The 19,250-nt window shown below is 37.1% G+C and overlaps 2 protein-coding genes and 1 long non-coding RNA gene across 6 annotated transcripts in view; 2 read left to right on the top strand and 1 right to left on the bottom strand.

The window, feature by feature from the left end:
• Positions 1-641: 641 nt before the first annotated feature.
• On the bottom strand, positions 642-12,019 carry LOC122655942 (probable CoA ligase CCL8). Of its 2 annotated transcripts, XM_043850336.1 has the most exons (17): positions 11,797-12,010; positions 10,638-10,807; positions 10,292-10,495; positions 9,512-9,677; positions 9,339-9,427; positions 8,536-8,605; positions 8,288-8,340; positions 8,026-8,133; positions 6,176-6,274; positions 4,992-5,084; positions 4,774-4,851; positions 4,497-4,601; positions 2,180-2,270; positions 1,682-1,755; positions 1,343-1,522; positions 901-954; positions 642-799 (listed from the first exon to the last, which is right to left on the bottom strand). In XM_043850336.1, the coding sequence occupies exons 1-17, from the start codon at positions 11,954-11,956 to the stop codon at positions 761-763; spliced, it is 1,833 nt and encodes a 610-aa protein (XP_043706271.1). In that variant the 5' UTR covers positions 11,957-12,010; the 3' UTR covers positions 642-760. The 2 variants fall into 2 exon arrangements, 1 of the variants encoding a protein (XP_043706271.1); XR_006332019.1 differs by lacking the exons at positions 642-799; positions 901-954 and having other exon boundaries at positions 1,426-1,522; positions 1,682-1,787; positions 2,066-2,270; positions 11,797-12,019.
• On the top strand, positions 3,283-18,837 carry LOC122655945 (rac-like GTP-binding protein ARAC7). 3 transcript variants are annotated; one of them, XM_043850339.1, is made up of 9 exons: positions 3,283-3,310; positions 16,289-16,406; positions 16,753-16,840; positions 16,962-17,071; positions 17,464-17,527; positions 17,640-17,704; positions 17,808-17,873; positions 18,017-18,123; positions 18,628-18,837. In XM_043850339.1, exons 2-9 carry the CDS (start codon positions 16,308-16,310, stop codon positions 18,659-18,661), a joined length of 633 nt encoding a protein of 210 aa, XP_043706274.1. In that variant the 5' UTR covers positions 3,283-3,310; positions 16,289-16,307; the 3' UTR covers positions 18,662-18,837. The 3 variants fall into 3 exon arrangements, with proteins under 3 accessions (XP_043706274.1, XP_043706275.1, XP_043706273.1); XM_043850340.1 differs by lacking the exon at positions 3,283-3,310 and adding an exon at positions 6,636-6,650 and having other exon boundaries at positions 16,286-16,406; XM_043850338.1 differs by lacking the exon at positions 3,283-3,310 and having other exon boundaries at positions 16,206-16,406.
• LOC122655948 overlaps positions 15,981-19,250 on the top strand; it is a 17,922-nt gene continuing 14,652 nt past the window's right edge. Inside the window, exon 1 of the long non-coding RNA XR_006332020.1 lies at positions 15,981-15,994. This is a non-coding gene — a long non-coding RNA (uncharacterized LOC122655948). The remainder of the gene's footprint in view (positions 15,995-19,250) is intronic.

Here is a 19,250-nt window from a genome sequence, read left to right as displayed (position 1 = left end):
GTGATTAGACTCCTGTGTCATTATTAACTCCCACCCCTTATTGTACAGGATGAAAATGACCCCTCCATATCAATTTGACAGCACCGATGACCTTGGCGAGAATATTCCTCCTCCACCATGGGATAACGAATGGTGCTTGCTCGTGTGGCTCCTACACCCAGACACATGAATACACAAAATTACCACCCAAACGCTATTGAAATAAAAAATCCCATCCATTTTAATGTCCCTATGGGCGCTCTCATTGGCCCCTACACTGGTGTAAGGGCTTCACGACCAAGCAACAATCTATTGTCCATTTTTTTATACACTTGAGGAATAGAATAACTACAACATGGGCTCTGTTTTAGCCACTTAGCTTAAGCCTTTTGAACTGAAGTTCACAGATGACTATGGGAGGCAAGGCCAACCTGTCTCTTTCTGGCACCAGCTGAGCTGCAACTTGGTAAGAATGGTGCCTCTTCCAAAGATCCTGAATTGATGTAAAATTCATCTCCATATGCTGAATACTGAAAGGTTGATTTCACTATTTGAAAGTAAAATTTTCTACTCATTGAGAAGATTAATAAATTATACTACAACAAAATTATCTGTTCTCATATAAAAAATTAGGTCGCTAGTGCCATTATTAGTGTAGGAGAGAAGGGTTGTTGACTCCCATCCTTGAAATTTTATTATTATTTTTTGGTTTATTTATTTCTGTACTTAGTTGATCAAGTTTACTTCAAACCCAGCCAGGTCACTGGTACCAAAAAGCATTTCAGCATTCCAGCAATTTCTTCAGCTCTTTCTTGTTAACCTGAAAAAAAGAAATATATAAAATTGCAATCACATGAGGCTACTGACAATTCCTTATAGGAAGGGAAGGAGTACTGGAGAGAGAAATAAAAGATAATTCACCTTCCCCATGGCATTACGTGGAAGTGATTCCCACAAGAATAATCTTGTTGGCATCTAGAAGCAAGCAAGGTAGAGCAATTAGTCCCATTGGAGGAAAAATCAATTCAACTATAGAAGCTCTATCAAACACTGCCAATTTTAAAAAATCAGATTTCATCTAATCAAGATACATGATGGAGTTCAAGGGAATGATATGTAAACACTTGCAGTCTCATGGGTAGAGAACAGTTTTGGCCCTTTAAACTCCAAGAGAACACACTCCAGTTGGAAACTAAGTTTTTCATTACAATCCACTCTGGGGGGAGGCAATGCAATGATATGGTTCCTCTTCATCAAAAAATAGTGATACATCATCACTTCATGAGCTAAGCTATATGCTGCAACCTTCCCATGAAAGAGAAACAAATGAAATCAAAAGATGAAAACAGGTCTGCGGTGATACCTTGTAAGGTGCAAGTTTCTCCTTGGCACACGTGCAAAGATCTTCCAAGGTAATAGCAGGCTTAAACTCTTCCTCCTCTCTTCTCTTTGCATCTGCCATTGGTACTATTATTGCACACACTGCTTCCCCGTAATCTTTGTCAGGTAAGCTCAGCACACAACATTCTGACACACATGGATGCTGAACAAAATGGAGAGGTTGGTTATGAACTTATTTGTCTTCCTTCCAAAAAGAAAAAAAAGGGCCTCCCACTAAGAAGAAAATTTTCCTTTCAAAAGGCCAAGAGAGAAATTTTGAAGAGGTAAGTTAGAAATATAAACAAGTAGAAAAGGCACTTGCCTCTAAAAGCACAGCTTCAATTTCTAAAGCAGACAACTTGTATCCACCAACCTTCATAATGTCAGCATTTGTACCTGCCAGCAAGCATTGAAGGATCAAGAAACACCATTATATATATATATAGACACACACACACACATATTCTTTACGAGGCATAATCAATGGTGGTATAAACTGGAACCACGGCACTAAATCATTGTCATGCAATACTCAACCTTATTTGAGATACACATGACAAACCAGAACCAAGTATATGTTGATGATGTAAAACAATGCCATGCAATGATAGTCCATTCAAGTATGTATCTATTCTTGTGTGAGCATGACCAAAGTTCCGCATTATCATAAGATTCCAGAAGATTCAAAGTGCCATGTGTATCCTTGAACCTCCCATGAGAAAGCTCTCCATATCCAAGGAGTTCAAAACATAATATTTTGTAACAGATACATTTCCCAAATTGAACTTCATATCAACTAATGCATAAAGAGGTTCCTTACGTCCCAAAATAATGTAGTACCCATCCTCATCCACTGTAACTGTATCTCCAGTCTTGAAGAACCCACCATCAATAAACGATTCTTTTGTAACCTATGATGATTATCAAATGCACAGACCAAAAATAAGAATTTAGGAGATGACAAGGAAACAGAACATGTAATAGCATAATTTTAGACAAGCACAATTTCATCCCCACTTCTTGTCCAGAAAATTAGAAACAAATTCAAGGACCAAGAAAAACTGCTAGGATTTAATCTCCAAAACTGAATGTTAGTGTGTCATAGCTACAGGTCTTGGTTGAATCTCAAACTAAATTTGAAAGTGAATGCCCAAAAGTATTGGAGGCATTTTTGTGTTTGGAGCATGTACATTTTCATTTGACATCTTCGTTTTCCCAAAATGTATATATCTCTTGGAACATGCTTCAAATGTTACATGAAGGGCACACTTCATATAATGCACTAAATAATAGATAACACAGTAACTAACTTGCCTCCTAACAGGAACAGTCCCACAGATATAAAACTTCACCACCTTGGTGAAGACAAAGCCACAGTAGATACTCAAGAAGAAAATATATCAGAATTAACTTAAATAACAAAAATTTATACAGTTAAGTTAAAGCAAAATACTTAAGGAACCTAATTACTGAAGGTAGTATACAATACTATAACATCTGGGCTTTTCAAGGAAGATCTGAAGGAAAGAAATTTCTTCTGCTCTGCACATGAGTACAAGGCAGGAAGAGAACCTTACCAGGAAAAAAGGAAAGAAAAAGAGAGCTAGAAGAAGAGAGAAATTAAAGGAGTAAACAAGACAAGAGATGCCATGATTATTGAAATACAGTGGATAGCACTAAAACATCAACACAGCATGTTCAAGCGAGATCTAAAGGACCTGCGCACAAGTATGAGGCAATAAAGTATTACCGGGTATAAAAAGAGAAAGAAGATTAAAGAGAAGGAAAGGAAGGGGTGGGGTCTCCAAAAGGTATTCTTGCAGTTGTATGAGTATATGATTTAGATTGAGATAGTTTGTCAGAGCATCAGAAACAAGATTTGCATGCATCAAAGGAAAGAGACCATTAGTTTCAAAGGGAAAAGTTGTGAATCACAGAGAGAGAGAGAGAGGTGTATTCTATCAGTGTCCAAAATATCTACGATCAAAAGGGAAGGTAGAGGTTTGAATTGCGCTAGTGAGAAAGTAATTTATTGAACATTCATTGAGGCCATCATAGAATGGCAGAAGATTTTGGAGCTGAACCAAGTAGCAGGAAAAAGCTTGGATAATAGCAATGAAGTGCATATGCAACTGCGGACGCATAAAAATGTTAATAGTTTTCCAAAAATCAAAGAAAAGAGAAGGCAATTACAAAACTACCTTAGTTGCAATTCGCATGACTATATATCATTAGGAATCTAGGATTTCAGGAGGATAAGGGCCATAACCTGGTGCAAGTTTCACTTTTGCAGGCAGATTTAGAACAGTCCTGACCCTAGGGATTTTTCACACAAAGTGGCAGCCCTCAGGCTAAAACCAGTGACTTCACACTAGTACCATGGGCTTTAACCCTCACACCTATATAGTTCAAGAATAAACTCTAAACCTTGTCCCCACTAGATCGGGTAACTACAGCACAAATTATGTTCCAGCATGCTCCCCTTGAGAACATATTCTGTTAACTGACTAGCACCCAAAACTTATCACCATTTCAATCCAGGTCAGTCACGGTTTTCCTTTCAACTCTTCCAAGTTGTACCATACCTCTCATCACCCATTCAACCTATCCAAACAATCTGAATCAGCTTTTCCTAAACTTGCTGCCTTTATGGTGTTACTCCTAATTTCCCTTTCCTTCCTCGTCATGTAACTTATCCATTTCAACATTCTCATCTCAGTTATATTCAATTCTGATATATGGTGTTTCTTTTCTTTCCAAACATTCAGAAGCACCTCCGACTTTCACCCACCAGGTTCTATTTCTGCCAACAACCTCTTCAATCTGCCTCTCTTATTTACAATTCAACCTAGAGAAAGAACATATCACATTCTTGGGTCACTCTTGATCATCAATTTTAGCCACTCCATTTCTACAATTTTTCTATAAAATTGCACTCCCTATTGCATGTTTTAGTTTAACAGCTTTTAATTTTAAAGTACACCCCCTTGGTTCTAAACTTGGCATTTCTTTCCCTCATTAATATCATCAATAAAAACAATCTCGTCAGCAAATGTGTGTACACAATGGGATTAAATAGAGAGATCAGTTTTGTGCCAATTACAATGATTTTGTGAAAGACTAGAATGTACACGTACCTTAGGTAGTTTCCAATATTCCTGGAACAGTGAAGGACTTCTAACGCAAAGCTCACCTATCATTGTTGTATTAGCTGCACTCCCATCTTCTGCAAGAATTTTAACCTATCATAAACCCAGAAAAGAAGATTATGAGAAACCTTAAATATATATATCTTGAATCAGGTTTTTTGCTTCTTCTCAAGCTCTGTGCATTTTCGGGTTTTATTGGTGCATCCATTTATAGACATTGATATATTACATTACACAGCAAAAGAATAATTAAATACTTGCTAACCTCTACGCCAGGAAGTGGTTTGCCAACTGTGCCACCTTTCCGCATATCTCTTAAGGGATTAGAAAGCGCCATTACAAACTATAAAGAGTAATCAGTTAATAAACACTGGAAGCATATAGCTTAAGAAATAGAAATGAACAGGTTTTTTATGTTAACCACAGAATTAAACTAAGGAGAGAAAATGGGGGACTTCAACTAGATGAGAGAATTTCACTCACCTCAGTCATGCCATAGCGCTCTAAAAGACGATGACCTGTTATGCTTTCCCATTGTTGCATAATAGGATAGGGAAGTGCAGAGGAACCACACATCTACAAAATCAGAGACAACCAGTGAATTTTAAAACAGCAGTAACAGCAACTTAGAAATATTACATAGCTTATAGAGGTTGAGCAAACATCATGAACCCTATGCAGGAAGAAATCAAGAATTTTCAACATAAACCTCATTTATGGCTTCCATGGAATTCAGCACTTAGACCCACATGCATTTAAATTAGTTTTCTTCTTGACTTGGTTGAAACAAATGTTCAATGACATAGTTAGCAGAGGGGAAGGAAGAGGCCAGTGGCCAGAGAAATGAGGGTGAGTTAATTTTCCATAAGCGACCTTCACATGGAAGCACGATAATTGAAACCCATGACCATAGAGAAGAAATTCCATGAAAAAAGAAAGAAAGAAGAAACCAAGTATTGATCTTCCCCAAATGATGTAGTAGCAGGCACCTCATAGTGAAAAGGCCCCAGGAAGGGGGATTGAAGGAAATAGGGCCAAACACAGCAACAGTACATTAAAACATACTGTAAATAAGGCTTCATCATACAACACACTCAGAGAGTGAAACAATCACAATTTCCACAAGGCTAGCACATTTCACCACTGGAGAATCAGGATAAGACAAACTTTTGTGCTGGAAAATGTGATAGTCACTATGGGTTGAGAAGCATGGTAAACAAGATCATGGGGTAGAGGATCACAATATTGTCACTTTTTAGCCATTTTCTGTTGATAAGTACCAACAATGTCATTATTTTTGGAACAGATATACTACTCAGTGAGCACGATAATCATGTATAGGAAAACATTTTTGAGAAAAAGAAATAATAATCAATGAGTAATCAATCTTTTTTTATCCCCCTCCCCTTCCAACCCCCTTACGTTGTTGCCAGTTAGTAGTCAATCTATTTCCAATATATCCACTAACCTATTGGAGCAATCGTTCGCATGTTCCCTGGTTGCCTATTGAATTTGCATTGGGCAAAAGTACCCTCTGCCTTTTAAGAAACATCTTTACTTATTTCAAGTGAAATCCAGTTTTGTCTAATACAACAAAAACATGAAGGGTCTGAGAGATATGTTGGTCAAATGATTAAACCCTCATATAGTGAATTCACTCTATTTACCATAAGGCGCAACTGGCTTGCAGCTGAGGCAGAAGTAGTCTTCAATTCTGAATCCATTGCTTCATACCCTTGTAACAATCGAGTGTACATTGTTGGAACCTAGGTATCAGAAAAGCACTTGAGTTTAAGAACTTCATATGAAAAGTACAAAAATCCTCATCGCACAAAAAAAAATGAACGAATAAATTGGCATTCAATTGGGAAAATATAACACTATAGCTTGCCAAATTTTAGGAATTGCTCATTTTCAGAATGCAATGCCATAATTAGGGAATAGTTCTAAGTACGTAGCAGTGAAACATGAATGGATTATCTTCATTTATAGGGAGAGATGTAAAGATATTAGGCAACTTGTAATTATGCAGAAAACAGAAAAGTTTATGCAATTTCAGAGGCATCACAAGTGACAGTTCTCAACAAGCTAATAGTTTCAAAGAATAAGAATCAAATAAAGGAAAAGAGAGAGAGAGAGAGAACATAGACCGACAATCTAGGAGTGTATTCCCAAACCACCCCGGCCTATTTATGACATGCGAACCAATGATTAGATCGTTCCAACTATTAGTAGATGGGGAAATCTGCTGGATAGGCCACATGTCAAACATAGTGGCCAATCTCAACCATATGACCCACAATACATGAGGCTATCCCTTATTTTTGCAAGGGTGTCATTCAACAACAAGGTAAGTTTTTCAAGCAGTTTTGGATGTCTAATTCTGACACATGGCAACTTTAAGAATTAATCCATGATTAAATGGTGATGTGTACAACTTGTCCTCAAAATTTGGAGACCAACCAACACTACCACGTGGTAGTAAAAAGATGACATTTTGGAATCCCCCTAGATCTTGGTCTAGGTTCCCCACTCCCATATATCGAACTCACAAATCAACACTAATTAGAACATTTATCATGACAACAAGATTACAGAGTGAAGCAGGAGCTTGGGATGGAGCTTTTAAGTACCGTATCTGAAAAAGTTCAACAAATTTGGAGTGCCTTAGGAATGTATAGGTGTGACATCCCAAGGAATAAATTTTTATAATTATATCCTAAAAAATAGGAGAATAAATGGAAATTGATAAGCCTTCAAGGTTAAGTTTGTTATTTGATGAAAGTTATTATTTTCAAATTAATCATAAATGTAAAGAAGAGGGGTAAGGAATTGACAATTGACATGTACATTTATGTTTTAAAAGAGGAGAAAAGATGGATGCTGATGTGGCAAGATATAATTGCATACATGGGGAGAAATAGAAGGGGTGGTAGATTGATGAGCAGCTGTTTCCTGATGCCATGTTTCTCCCATTGAGACCAAGTGAGAAGAAAAAGCAACATTTTTGTGATAGAATTCAAACAGTCCAACCTCACAAACTTAATTAACTGCCCATCTAAAAAGAGTGTGGCCATAATCCTGGGTTATTTAATATTGACCATAATCAATGAAATCATTTATTCCAGTCCAAAATTTTGTAGCACTTCAAGTGCTGTGACTGCTGTCCCACTTGAAGATTGGGAAACCATGCCTAATGAGATGTGGGATAACTATAATCCATCAAATCACTAAGTGGCAATCCAAAATTTTGTTGCACTCAAGTGTTGTCCCACTCGAAGATGAGGAAACCATGGCTTATGAAATGTGGGGTGTCTACACAAGTACACAATTATGATTACTAGGGTCAACAAGCTATAGTTCTACTCTGGTACATGCCATCATATATGCATGTTTTGCAGGACATATTAAACCCAAAAAAATAAAAATGGAAACATAAACGAGATAAAATAACATAGAAGCTGCATATCTCATATTACATGAGAATAACAACTCTAACATAAAGGACTTCACTTACTCCTGTGAATACAGTGATAGCATCATCAACCTTACTTCCATCTTTTGGATATGATTCACGCCACCTCTGCCAGATTCCTCTCACACTAAATTTTGGCATGAACTCGACCTTCAGTTACACCAAAAGATATATTATAGAGAAAGCTTCAAAGTTCAAATAAAGTAACAATTATTGTTACGAAGAACTCATGTAACAGAGCAGCAGTACAATTTTAACTAAAAGCTATCTGAAACAAATGAAGAGATGAGTTTGAAGCAGTTACCACAGCACCAGCATAGAGAGGAGCAAGCAAAGCATTAAAAAGTCCATGAACATGTATGCAGTGGTTAAGGATCCAATACAACACAAAACCTTCAAATCTTCAAAGAGCAAACAAATGGAACACAACCAACAATTTTTTGCTTAAGTGTATGTCAACCTACAAATCCACAAAGATGTGAATCTTTTTCTACTTTGGAGATGTATAATTCTTTTAACAAAAAAAGGAAATGAACGTTGCTCAGTGGATATGGTGTAAGGGTAGACAATGCAGAAATTGATCAGCAGATGTATATTCCCATGCCTCTGTCAAGATTTGGACCTGCAGTTGACCCAACATTGCAGCAAAAGTTAATGCCGAAGACATGTAGTAGACAGGGAATTTAGGTGAAACTTGAGAGTAGACATACATTTTGCATTTTATGAACAATAAAATGCATTATTAATGGACCTTGCATCCTCTTAGGATTTTTTTAGAATAGGCTTATAGAACTCATCATGTCATATTAAAATGTTCACAAATATGACTATGCATGTGTTTCTATTCTGAGAAACACAAAGACATGTCTACTCTGATGTATGGTATCGACATAAAAATCCGAATTGTTAAAAGACTCAGAAATTCTTTGATATCCACTGGTAGCATGTAAGTATAGTACCTTGAGAAACATTTTTTCTAAGTTACTGATTTTACTGACACCACACACCCCCCCCCCCCCCAAAAAAAGGAGCTTGCTAGCGGGGGCAAAATACAAAAATAGCAAGTTCACAAGGGAACTTATAAAGTAAAACATCCCATCAAAGCTACATCAAAGAGTCATCACCTGAGCACATTATATCCCTGATCACCACACCCCTAGCCAAGTCCTAGCCCATGTAACAGCACTTTCATTTAACACAAATGATTGATGCATTTGAAAATCTTCAGTCTGTTTATATGCTTTAACTCTCCGAATATATGAGATATATGAATGTAAAAAATAGCACAAATGACTAACTCTATGGTAAAGGCATGAACCTGAAACTCGTAATGTATTTAGTGGTCAGACAAGTACCTGAGAATAGATGCTTTTGTGCGTGTGAACAACACCTTTGGGTTTACCCGTTGTTCCACTAGTGTACACAATCAATGCTGGATCCTCTCCTACACCATAAAGAACATTGTCAATGAAATTTTACAGTGGATACTATGAGATACAAAATTTTGGACCATCACAATATAGACAACCTTCTGCCAATTTTGAGTTTTCAATTTCGTCCAATATATTTTTCTCTGTTTCTACTTCTCCAATTGGTGAAACTGGGGGTATTAGTGAAAATTTGGCAGCACATTTTGCAGCAACATTTCCCATAAGTTCTTGATGATCTTCAGTGCTTAGAAGCATGGAGACACCCTGGGAATGAAGCATTCGTATAAGTTTCCCTTTACAACATTTCAAAAAGAAGATTTATTGGACACAACTATCACATGTAAATAGAACTGTTCATGCAGTCTTCATATGGAATAATTGAACTTCAGCAATTAAACCTGTACCACAGGGTCAAGCAGAACTGACCACCTCAAACATAACTGTGACTCAAGAATTAGATAACTTTTACAAAATCTAGTATCAACATCACATGAATTAATTCAAACTATGCTCATGATCACATTGTCTTGAATAAATGGATAAAAAATTTGTAGAGAAGAGTAATGCATGGAATTTAAACTTTGAATCTTGAGGAAGTCCTTATGTACTTATGACTTGCTTCATGCAAATCATATAATTCAATATAAATCATAGTCATTCATTCACCTCCCTCCTAAACAAGACGCCAACTGCACGTCCTCAGTAATCAAGAAGCCTTACGGTGAATTAAGAGACACCACAAGAAGAGAGAACTTATAAATAATACAACAGCAAGGTAATGCTAGCAAATGCAAAGAATTATATGTGGCACTTTCTACAACAGATCTTCTTATTTAAGATTAGGGAACCAGAAAAGAGAGAATCTTCCCAGGACGGACCGAATCATTCATCACATGGAAGAGCTCAGCTTCTGGGTAGCTGAGCGCAAGTGGAACAGCAACTCCTCCACTAAGCCAAGTCCCAAGCACCCCAGCAACAAATTCTGCAGAAGGTTTAGCCAAAATTCCTATCCGAGCTCCACCAAGCCCTTCTGTTCCTTGAACCCCTTTTACAGAGGTCTGATGTTTAACCACTTCAAATGTCTGGATGAGGGAGAAAAAAGAATTGCATTAATTGGAAATCAAGAAAGAGATAGGAAAGCATCGTGTGAATATATATGTTTCACTAGTCTTCCAATTACTACCAGGTAGCAATAGAACTAGCAAAGAGCAGCTTTTGACTTACTTCTTTGGAGGCCACAGATTTTAATAAGTTGGATATCTTGCACGCAGAAGAAATGAGTTGAACATAACTGTAACTCTTTTCTTCAACTCTTACAGCAATACTTTTACCCATTGGGGATCCATGCTTCGTGGCTGCTTGGAGAACCTCCATTAATGTATGGGATGAAGAAACTATATGTTCAGAGAGAAATAGGAAATTAATTAATCAAATTAAAAAAATCAACACAATATAACACAGATAAGTAGGAGGCACCCAGAAGTACCCCCCACCTCCACACACCCCCCCCCCCCCCACCAAAAAAAAAAAAACAAAAGAACTAGGAGGCACTCGGTGCTAATCCTCCCAACACCGCAACAGTTCATCAATCTGATATCCCATTACGATCAAGGGTATATAGCAGAAGATGAAACCTCTATAAGTACAAGATAAAGTTGGCTCACAAAGTTCCATGAAAATTCTAATAATTATTTTGCCAAGGTTAAAAGCATTATTGAATTGTTTTCACTACTCTTATAATATCAGTCAGTAGCATGTTCATATTTTATAGGTCTCCTCTAACATAAATGGTTATGCATTTTATTCATTTTGTTCAGTTAAGTGAGTTTCCATTTTATTAGTGCAGTTGCTACTTCTCTTTTTCCCTCAAAGAAACTCCATTTTTTCCCATTTCAATGAGTACGAGTGTTAACACGGAAAATGATCAAACTTTTGCTATTTTATCTGGATAATTTATCAAAAGATTACTCATTCAAACCATAACCAACAAAAAAAATTGAAGAATTCCTATTACAGATTACAGAATTTCGAAGTAACCACATTCAATCAATAAAATCTGTACAAAACATCACTGCAAACAGTCACTCGAGAAAGGACATTCCGTTACATATGAATCTAACTTCCAGCTCAAGCAACAAAATTTAACCGTAATGGTATATCAGGGAACAAGAACCACTTATAAAACTTCTGGCATTAGCATTTCCTAGCTCGAAACCATGTCTAAATAAACCTAAAATTCATCGGAAAGTAATAAAATGAAGAATCCAAATTCAATTAAGAAGTATCCTCCATACAAGACTAACAAACTCATCCAATCACTTGTATGAAATACAATTTTTATTCTCCGACTGTAATTTACCGTAGTCCAATGAAGAAAACGTACCTGAAAACAAACGAGACTGAGACGATGAAATGCTGGAGTGACTCCAATGGCTGACAACCACAAACCCTAATAAGCGTCCGAAACCAAAGGCCGTTGGTTCTCGACATAATCGAGAACGACAAAAATGTTTTAAGTAGTTGGAAGCTTTAAATGTCATCATTGGATTCTATTAATGGCCGCCACTTCTATCAAGCTGACACGTGATTCTTAAATTTTCAACCTTCAAATTTGGTGGCGTTTTAACTCTTTGGCGGATATTTTGAAAAAACTGTTTGCAGAGGAAAAGATGAAACAGTGTTGTGGCACCTCCGCACACCTGCGAGTACAGTGGACGTTGCGGTTTCTGCGTTGGAGGAGAGAATTTCGGGAAAAAATGTGGTTTTTTGAGAATTTTAATCGGAATAAAGACTATCATTTTTTTGCGTATGGCAATAGCATCCCTGGTCACGGTGTGCCTCTGGCCGGGTTTTAAAATCCGAAATGGGATCTGGATCTGGATCTGGATCGGGCCAAGACCGCAACAAAATCGGTCAGAATCAGCCCAAAAATACCTTAATCCTAATTTTCATACAAGGATCGGGGTGAATCGGATCAGCCGGGTTGGTCGGACAAAAACTCAAGATTCGAATCGGTTAGGATCAGTCCAAAATGCTCTAATCCTAATTTTCATTCAAAGCTGAGATCAAAGCAACTGGATTGATTAGCCAAAAACCCAAATTCGAGGTCCAAATTGGCCTAAGATCAGCCTAAAAATTCCTAAACCTTGTTTCAATTTACAGATCAATGTCGGCCGATCCAGCCGATCTCGATCACAATTTTAAAAACTGGTGTCTAGCGTGCAGACCTTATTCACCTAATTCTTACAAAAAATAAAAAATTCACCTAATTCCGCGGCATGGAAGAGTCCAATGACATATCACATCATTAGATACCTAGAAGATGGATAGATCAAATGTCAATTCAATTATTTATTTCTTCGTGTACTGGCATGCATTCCTATGTATAATTTCATACCGTTATAGAGTTGTTTGGAACTCTCTTTAGAATTTCAATTCTAAAGCTCAATCTGTTGTAAATATTATTGAAGAATCCAATCCAAGGTTTTAGAAATCAGAATTGGATCGATTGGATCGATCGAAACTAGTGCTGATTCTGGCACACCCTTTTCCAAAATTTAGAGTTAGATCAATTTTGGGCCTATTTTGATTGACATGAATCTCAATTCCAAGTTTTTACCGTTCAATCTAATTCAAAATCTTAAGACATTAAATGGAAAGAGCTCCTTAATACATCAAAAATCTAAAAACAAATTGATGTGAAAACTATAATCTTTAATAAATACTTGAAAGGCAACAGTTCTCTATGGGGGACCATGGCCCTTGCATGCACAGCGGCACAGGTAGTCTTTACCACTTTTCATGGTGGGCAGGACGATCATCCCCCCCCCCACCTCTGCGTTTGGGCGCATACTCACCCACAGAGAAATCTCTTCCATTTTTTAATGAAAATTCAATTAGACACCCAAAATAAAAATATGCCACATTGGAAGAGTTAAATAAGAAGATGGAGAAGACTTCACCAAATTGAGATTACCATGTAAGACAGGGAGACGGGCATAACTCCAATTTTGCAATCAGATGGGGACACACAAACGGCAAACCTCCTTTATTTTTTTGAAGCAGACCCCAGAGTCCAAGTGGAATGAATCATGCCGCTTAGTGATATGCTTGAGCGAGGAGGACCTACTTGACTACTAGTACTCTTCATCAGACAACTAGAACATAGTTCCTCTCCCATAATCCCATTTGATAGATATATAGCCTTGTACTTGCAAGTTTACTTCCTCAAGCATGGTTGAGGTAGGGCTGCAACAGGGTCAGGTTGTGTTAGGTTTTTTAAAACCCTAGCCCAATCCTGAGTCCCCTTAACTGGGCTCAGGCCTGACCCTACCCTAATCCGCCCTCAAGGTTGGGTCGGGCTTACCTTGATTGGTCCTGATCATGGAGTGGGGGAACGGAGAGATGCATGGACTAGACTGAATTGGGTTGGGTTGGGTAGAAGGTTATCAATTTTATATAAAATAACACTATAATAAAATATATTATCACTTATTATCTTCGTATATAATATATTATCTAACAAAATATGTGTGACATTTAAAGTTTATAATATATATAGTATATCAATATATATATTTTTTATAATATAACTTAAAACAAGGTCGGGCTAGGCTGGGTCAGGCTCAGCTCAAGGCCTCAACCCTGGCCCGAGCCGACCCTGACTTAGGACCAGAAATGTCTAGCCCTGACCTACCCTCAGGGCAAAGTATCTCAACCCAAGCCCTGTTTGGGCTCAAGGCGGACCAGGGTGGATTTGAGCCAATAGTGCCAAAATTGCACCCCTAGTTTGAGGAATCAAAATTAGATCATCAATGTCCGTTGAATTGGATTGGAATCGATTGTTTCATACTTGATTTCTAGGATTAATTAAGTTGATTCTGGCTGAATTGGAATCAATGGAAGCCAATTTCATTTTTGATTCGTATTTGATTTCTAGGGTTTAGATTGGTTTTTTATTTGAACTAAGTTTTTCTTCAACCATAGGGAAAGAAGAAATTCTCTACTAATGATGAGACCATATGATTGGATTCATGTGTCATCATTAATTCTCACCCCCTATTATATAAGACGGGAAGTATCCTCCTTGTGTCAATTCAATGGCATCGATGACCAAGGTGAGAGATTCCTCTTTCATCTTCTTGTTTTTTCGGTTGATTCCTCTTTCATCATGCATAAATGAAACTCAATCCCATATTATATATGGACGATTTTGAAGAGTGAAAATGCCCTACTCATGGAAGAGTAAGAATAATTGAAATTCATGAAAAATGTCCATTTGATGCTTCTTCATTGAAAACATGAAAACATAGTTTTAGTGCACGGTATCGGATTGGGTATTGGCTAATTCTGAAACATATACCAATACTCATATCGATACATATCGGTTTGTACTTTGAATTGAACGTTTGCCTTCAAATATTTATACCACTGTATTTTGACTATTTAACCTTCTGTCTATTCCGTATCATCGATCTAGTATCAGTTGACACCAATATTGATATCGATCGACCAATTATAGGTACGAGTGCGGGGATGCTCCTATGTGTGCTCTTATTGTCACCACATTAGTACATGGGCTACGTGATGACGTAGTAATCTCTTGCCCTATACTATAATATATTAGTATCCTAATTCGGTTCGATCTGATGGTTCCTATACTAGAATTGAAACTGAAGTCAGCTCCTGGTTCCTACATTCCAAAATCAAATCATAATCGCATTTTATTTGGTTCGGTTCGAGTTTTCGATTCCGGTCTAATTCAACACCCTTATGACAAGTTGACAATAGTGACAAAGGATATTATTGGCTTATTGCCCAAGCGGCCAAGCTTCAAGTTTCAAGCTTCGGTTCCTTTCGTCCTTTATTGGGCACTAAATACAAACATATAGAAAGCAGAAACCCAAAGCCCAGAAAGAGCAATGCACGGTGGACTGGACGGCCACCGCCCTTACCATTATCAGATTCCCAGACCATGTTATCATCACTCTTCAAGCAATCAAGCCTTTGCCTCCTACTTGTTTTGAAAATACCCTTTCTCCCATTGGACTCCAGACGATGAAAATTCTAAGATACCTTATGATCAGGGTTGGGTTTAAAGAAATCGAATACATATATAGTTAGATACCATAAGAGTATAGAATCTATAGATTCTTGCTGGGAATCCATTTCCACTGTTTGTAGCTAAAGAAATTGATCATAAATTGATAGACTCGCTCTGCATTGTACTGGAAAGTTCAATCTTTTGGTAGTTCTGGTGCATCTCCGAGTCATGGTAATGCCCAATTGGCACTAGTAGGTCCCAGGAAGAAAGGGTTCAGCTTAGAACATGGCCATATAAGTCATTACGCACTATCAAGACAGGAGAATGAGAAGAAGGGGAAAGGAAGAGCAGAATAGTAGAATACCGTTTGCAGCGTGGGCCCTTTCAGCCTTGCTCCCCAGCTTTCTGCAATTCAAAAAAATTACTGTGATATTTGAAATTTGTTGAGACTTGAGAGGGAAGGGAATAGAGTTTGGAGAGACCCTTTTGACTACCAATAGGCAAGCAACCACCCCACTGCCCCACTCTCTCTCTTTCTGTGTGTGTTAATAGTTCTAAAATTGTTTTACCCAAAAAAAAAAAAAAAAATATTTCTAAAATTTCTTTTTAATATTTTATTGAAGGCCTGAGTTCGAGAACCTCTTTATATAAGCTACCTGCCTGCATTTTTCAGTACTGTTCCTCCTCCTTCCTTCTCCAATATTTTAATCGAATCTGGAAAGCTAAACTTATTTTTTTTTTATCTATACATTACTGGTTACCGTTTCATCTGCTTCTGCTACAGCTAAAGAGCTACTGTAGAAGCTCTCTGAAGTGTTGGTCCTGAGTTGAGAGAGAAAGAGAAAGAGACGATGACTGCTCCCAAGTTCATCAAGTGTGTCACTGTGGGAGATGGAGCAGTTGGAAAGACCTGTATGCTCATCTGTTATACCAGCAACAAGTTCCCTACTGTAAGTTTCTTATTAATGGTGTAAAATTGACGCATTGAGGCCTTTATTCCCCTTTTTTGAAGAAGCAGAGGGGGAGGGGTGGGGGACTTAATTTTTTTTTTGTTCTCATTTCCTCTTTCTGGGTTTTGATTTTCTGTTCATGGGTTTTCTTTTCCTCTCTATGGGTTCTGTAGGAAAGCTATTTCTTTGCTCTTAATTATTTCCATTTTTCTTACTGAAATTTCATCTCATCATCCAAATCACTCTGGGGAAGACCCAAAATTTACTAATCTCTTTAATTGTTTTTGATTCATTCTATTCTATTTATTCTCGTCTCGCTTTCTCTAATGTCTGTGTTCGTGGGCAGGATTACGTACCTACTGTTTTTGACAACTTCAGTGCTAATGTGGCTGTGGAAGGGAACATTGTCAATTTGGGGCTATGGGATACTGCTGGTATTAAATTTGGCCTTTTATCTGTTTCTTTCCAATTTTCTAGGCTAAATCCTGTACTGTTTCTCAATACGTATGTTTTTTTGCCATTGATTTCACCAATTTCCTGTGTTTTTCTTAATAGGTCAGGAAGATTATAGCCGGTTAAGGCCACTAAGTTACAGAGGAGCAGACATTTTTGTTCTGGCTTTCTCCTTGCTTAGCAGGGCAAGTTATGAAAATGTTCTGAAGAAGGTACCGACTTCAGCTCTTTTCACTTTCCTCCTTTTCATCTTTTTTCCTTTTCTCTTTTTGCTTTTTCTTTTGTTCTCTTTTGTTCTCTTTGAATATGGATTTCGTTTGAAAAAAATGTGCAACTTCAACTCAAAATGAAGTCTACAAACTATTGATTTTGTTTTCTCAGATTAGGATAATTTGGTATTATTTCTATGTCTGTGTGAGTGGGTCCTTCATCCTTGCCCTTCTCATCTTCTTTGATGGTAAGGTTATAATTATGAACTAAGATGATGAGATTTCCATGCATCAATTTTTGTAAGAAGAGGAGCTCAAATGGAAAGTTGTGAATTACTTTGTGACTTCATATAATGTTTTAGTGACTGATGTTTTCTCTGTAAACTTTGCACCAGTGGATGCCTGAACTTCGTCGATTTGCACCAAATGTACCTATTGTTCTTGTAGGGACAAAGTTAGGTATGCATCAATCTGGTAACCTTGCAATTAATTTAGAATTTTGTTTGTAATCAATTTGTTTACCTTGAAATTAATTTGGAATTTTGATTATTAACTTCTTTTTTCTCTTTAGATCTTCGTGATGCTAAAGGATATCTGGCTGATCATATGGGTTCTGGTGCAATAACATCTGCTCAAGTATATATGGATTACCTTCACTGCTTTCATTATGTGGGACTTTCTGTCATATATATCTTTATGTCAGCTGAAATGAACATCATTTGTATTGTGTGATGTTTAGGGAGAGGAACTTAGGAAACAAATTGGTGCAGCAGCTTATATCGAGTGTAGCTCTAAAACTCAACAGGTAGACGACTCAAGATTATCAGGAATGTTTCTTATCTGACCTAATTTTTTAAACTTTGCTTCTGTTATCCCATTTTTATTTATAAGTTATTCTTTTAGTCAATGGATTTCCTTGTAAATGCCCTTATGCTTTGGTTTGGATAGAATGTCAAAGCTGTTTTTGATACTGCAATCAAAGTCGTGATTCAGCCTCCAAGGAGGAAGGAGACACCAAAGAAGAGGAAGCGTAGAAGTTATGGTTGCTCAATTGTGTAAGTGGTCAATTTTGTTGAATTGTGACCTAAGTAAAAGAAAAGCATCTAATATTATAAGGAACTACAATTGTTCCTTCCCCCTTCTTTTAATTAGTTTTCAACTTGAGATTGGCATTGGCAATGTGATGTACTTGATCAATGTAGTACCTGTGGATATGCACCAAATATGTCTGTGAAGCCGTATAGAGATAAAGCAGGACATTTACTGTTTGTGAACTGAGAATGAACTGAATGAGCTAAAGAACAAAGTCCTTATGCAAGAGAGACTTGTGTGGATATAGAGGAAGTATACTGGTTTGTTTGTTTTGATTAGGGTTATGTATACGGGTTCTGTATTAAATATATAACAGTAGTTCTGTCTGGATGAGATTCAAGTTACTCTTTTACACTTTCAAATAGCAAGATCTGTTTCATTATGGTTTATCCATTTGCCTGTTGTGATCTCTGGGTAATAGACATTTCTATTAACTACATTCTTCTTTTGTTGGAAATCTTGTGCAGGAGTTGCATCACTTATGGAGACTGTGCTGCTTAGGACATGGGTATCCCTTTTTTTCAAATGTATTTGTGTGTGTCTGTGTAACTACCAACAACTAAAGGACAGAGGGAATTTTTCGTTCTCTCAAGAATTGGTATCTGTTGGGAGCTCTTTTGATGTGTTGTAGCTGTAAATTACGACTTGCTTGCAAAATGAATTTGTGCATTCTACAATTTCTTCTGTCAACAGAACATTCAAATATGCAGAAATTGTGAAAAAGTAAGATAATCAGAGAAAATTGGCTATACTAAGCAGTGTTTTATTCCCAAATCATTAAGGTAATGCTTGGTATGCATTTTAAGTCGATTTTGCATTCTCGGATGATAAACATAGTTGTTTTTATCGTCTGAGAATGCGAAATCAACCTAGAATGCATACCAAACACAGCATAAGAATCCTTATTCATTCTGTCCTGGCATTCCAGCGGTGATAATATATTTTCTTTGTTAACGTAGTATGCCTTGAACATTGATCAATGGACTGATAAGATTGTGAATTGCATTTGAAACACAATTATTCACCTCTAAATAGCTATTATCAAAAACAAAAATAATTAAAGTTATGAGTTTAGAATGACCAATTAACT

This window comes from Telopea speciosissima, chromosome 3, assembly GCF_018873765.1.
Source record: "Telopea speciosissima isolate NSW1024214 ecotype Mountain lineage chromosome 3, Tspe_v1, whole genome shotgun sequence".
In the NCBI taxonomy this organism is placed as follows: domain Eukaryota; kingdom Viridiplantae; phylum Streptophyta; class Magnoliopsida; order Proteales; family Proteaceae; genus Telopea; species Telopea speciosissima.
Note: the sequence above shows the minus strand (reverse complement) of the source record. Positions and strands in the feature narration are given on the sequence as shown.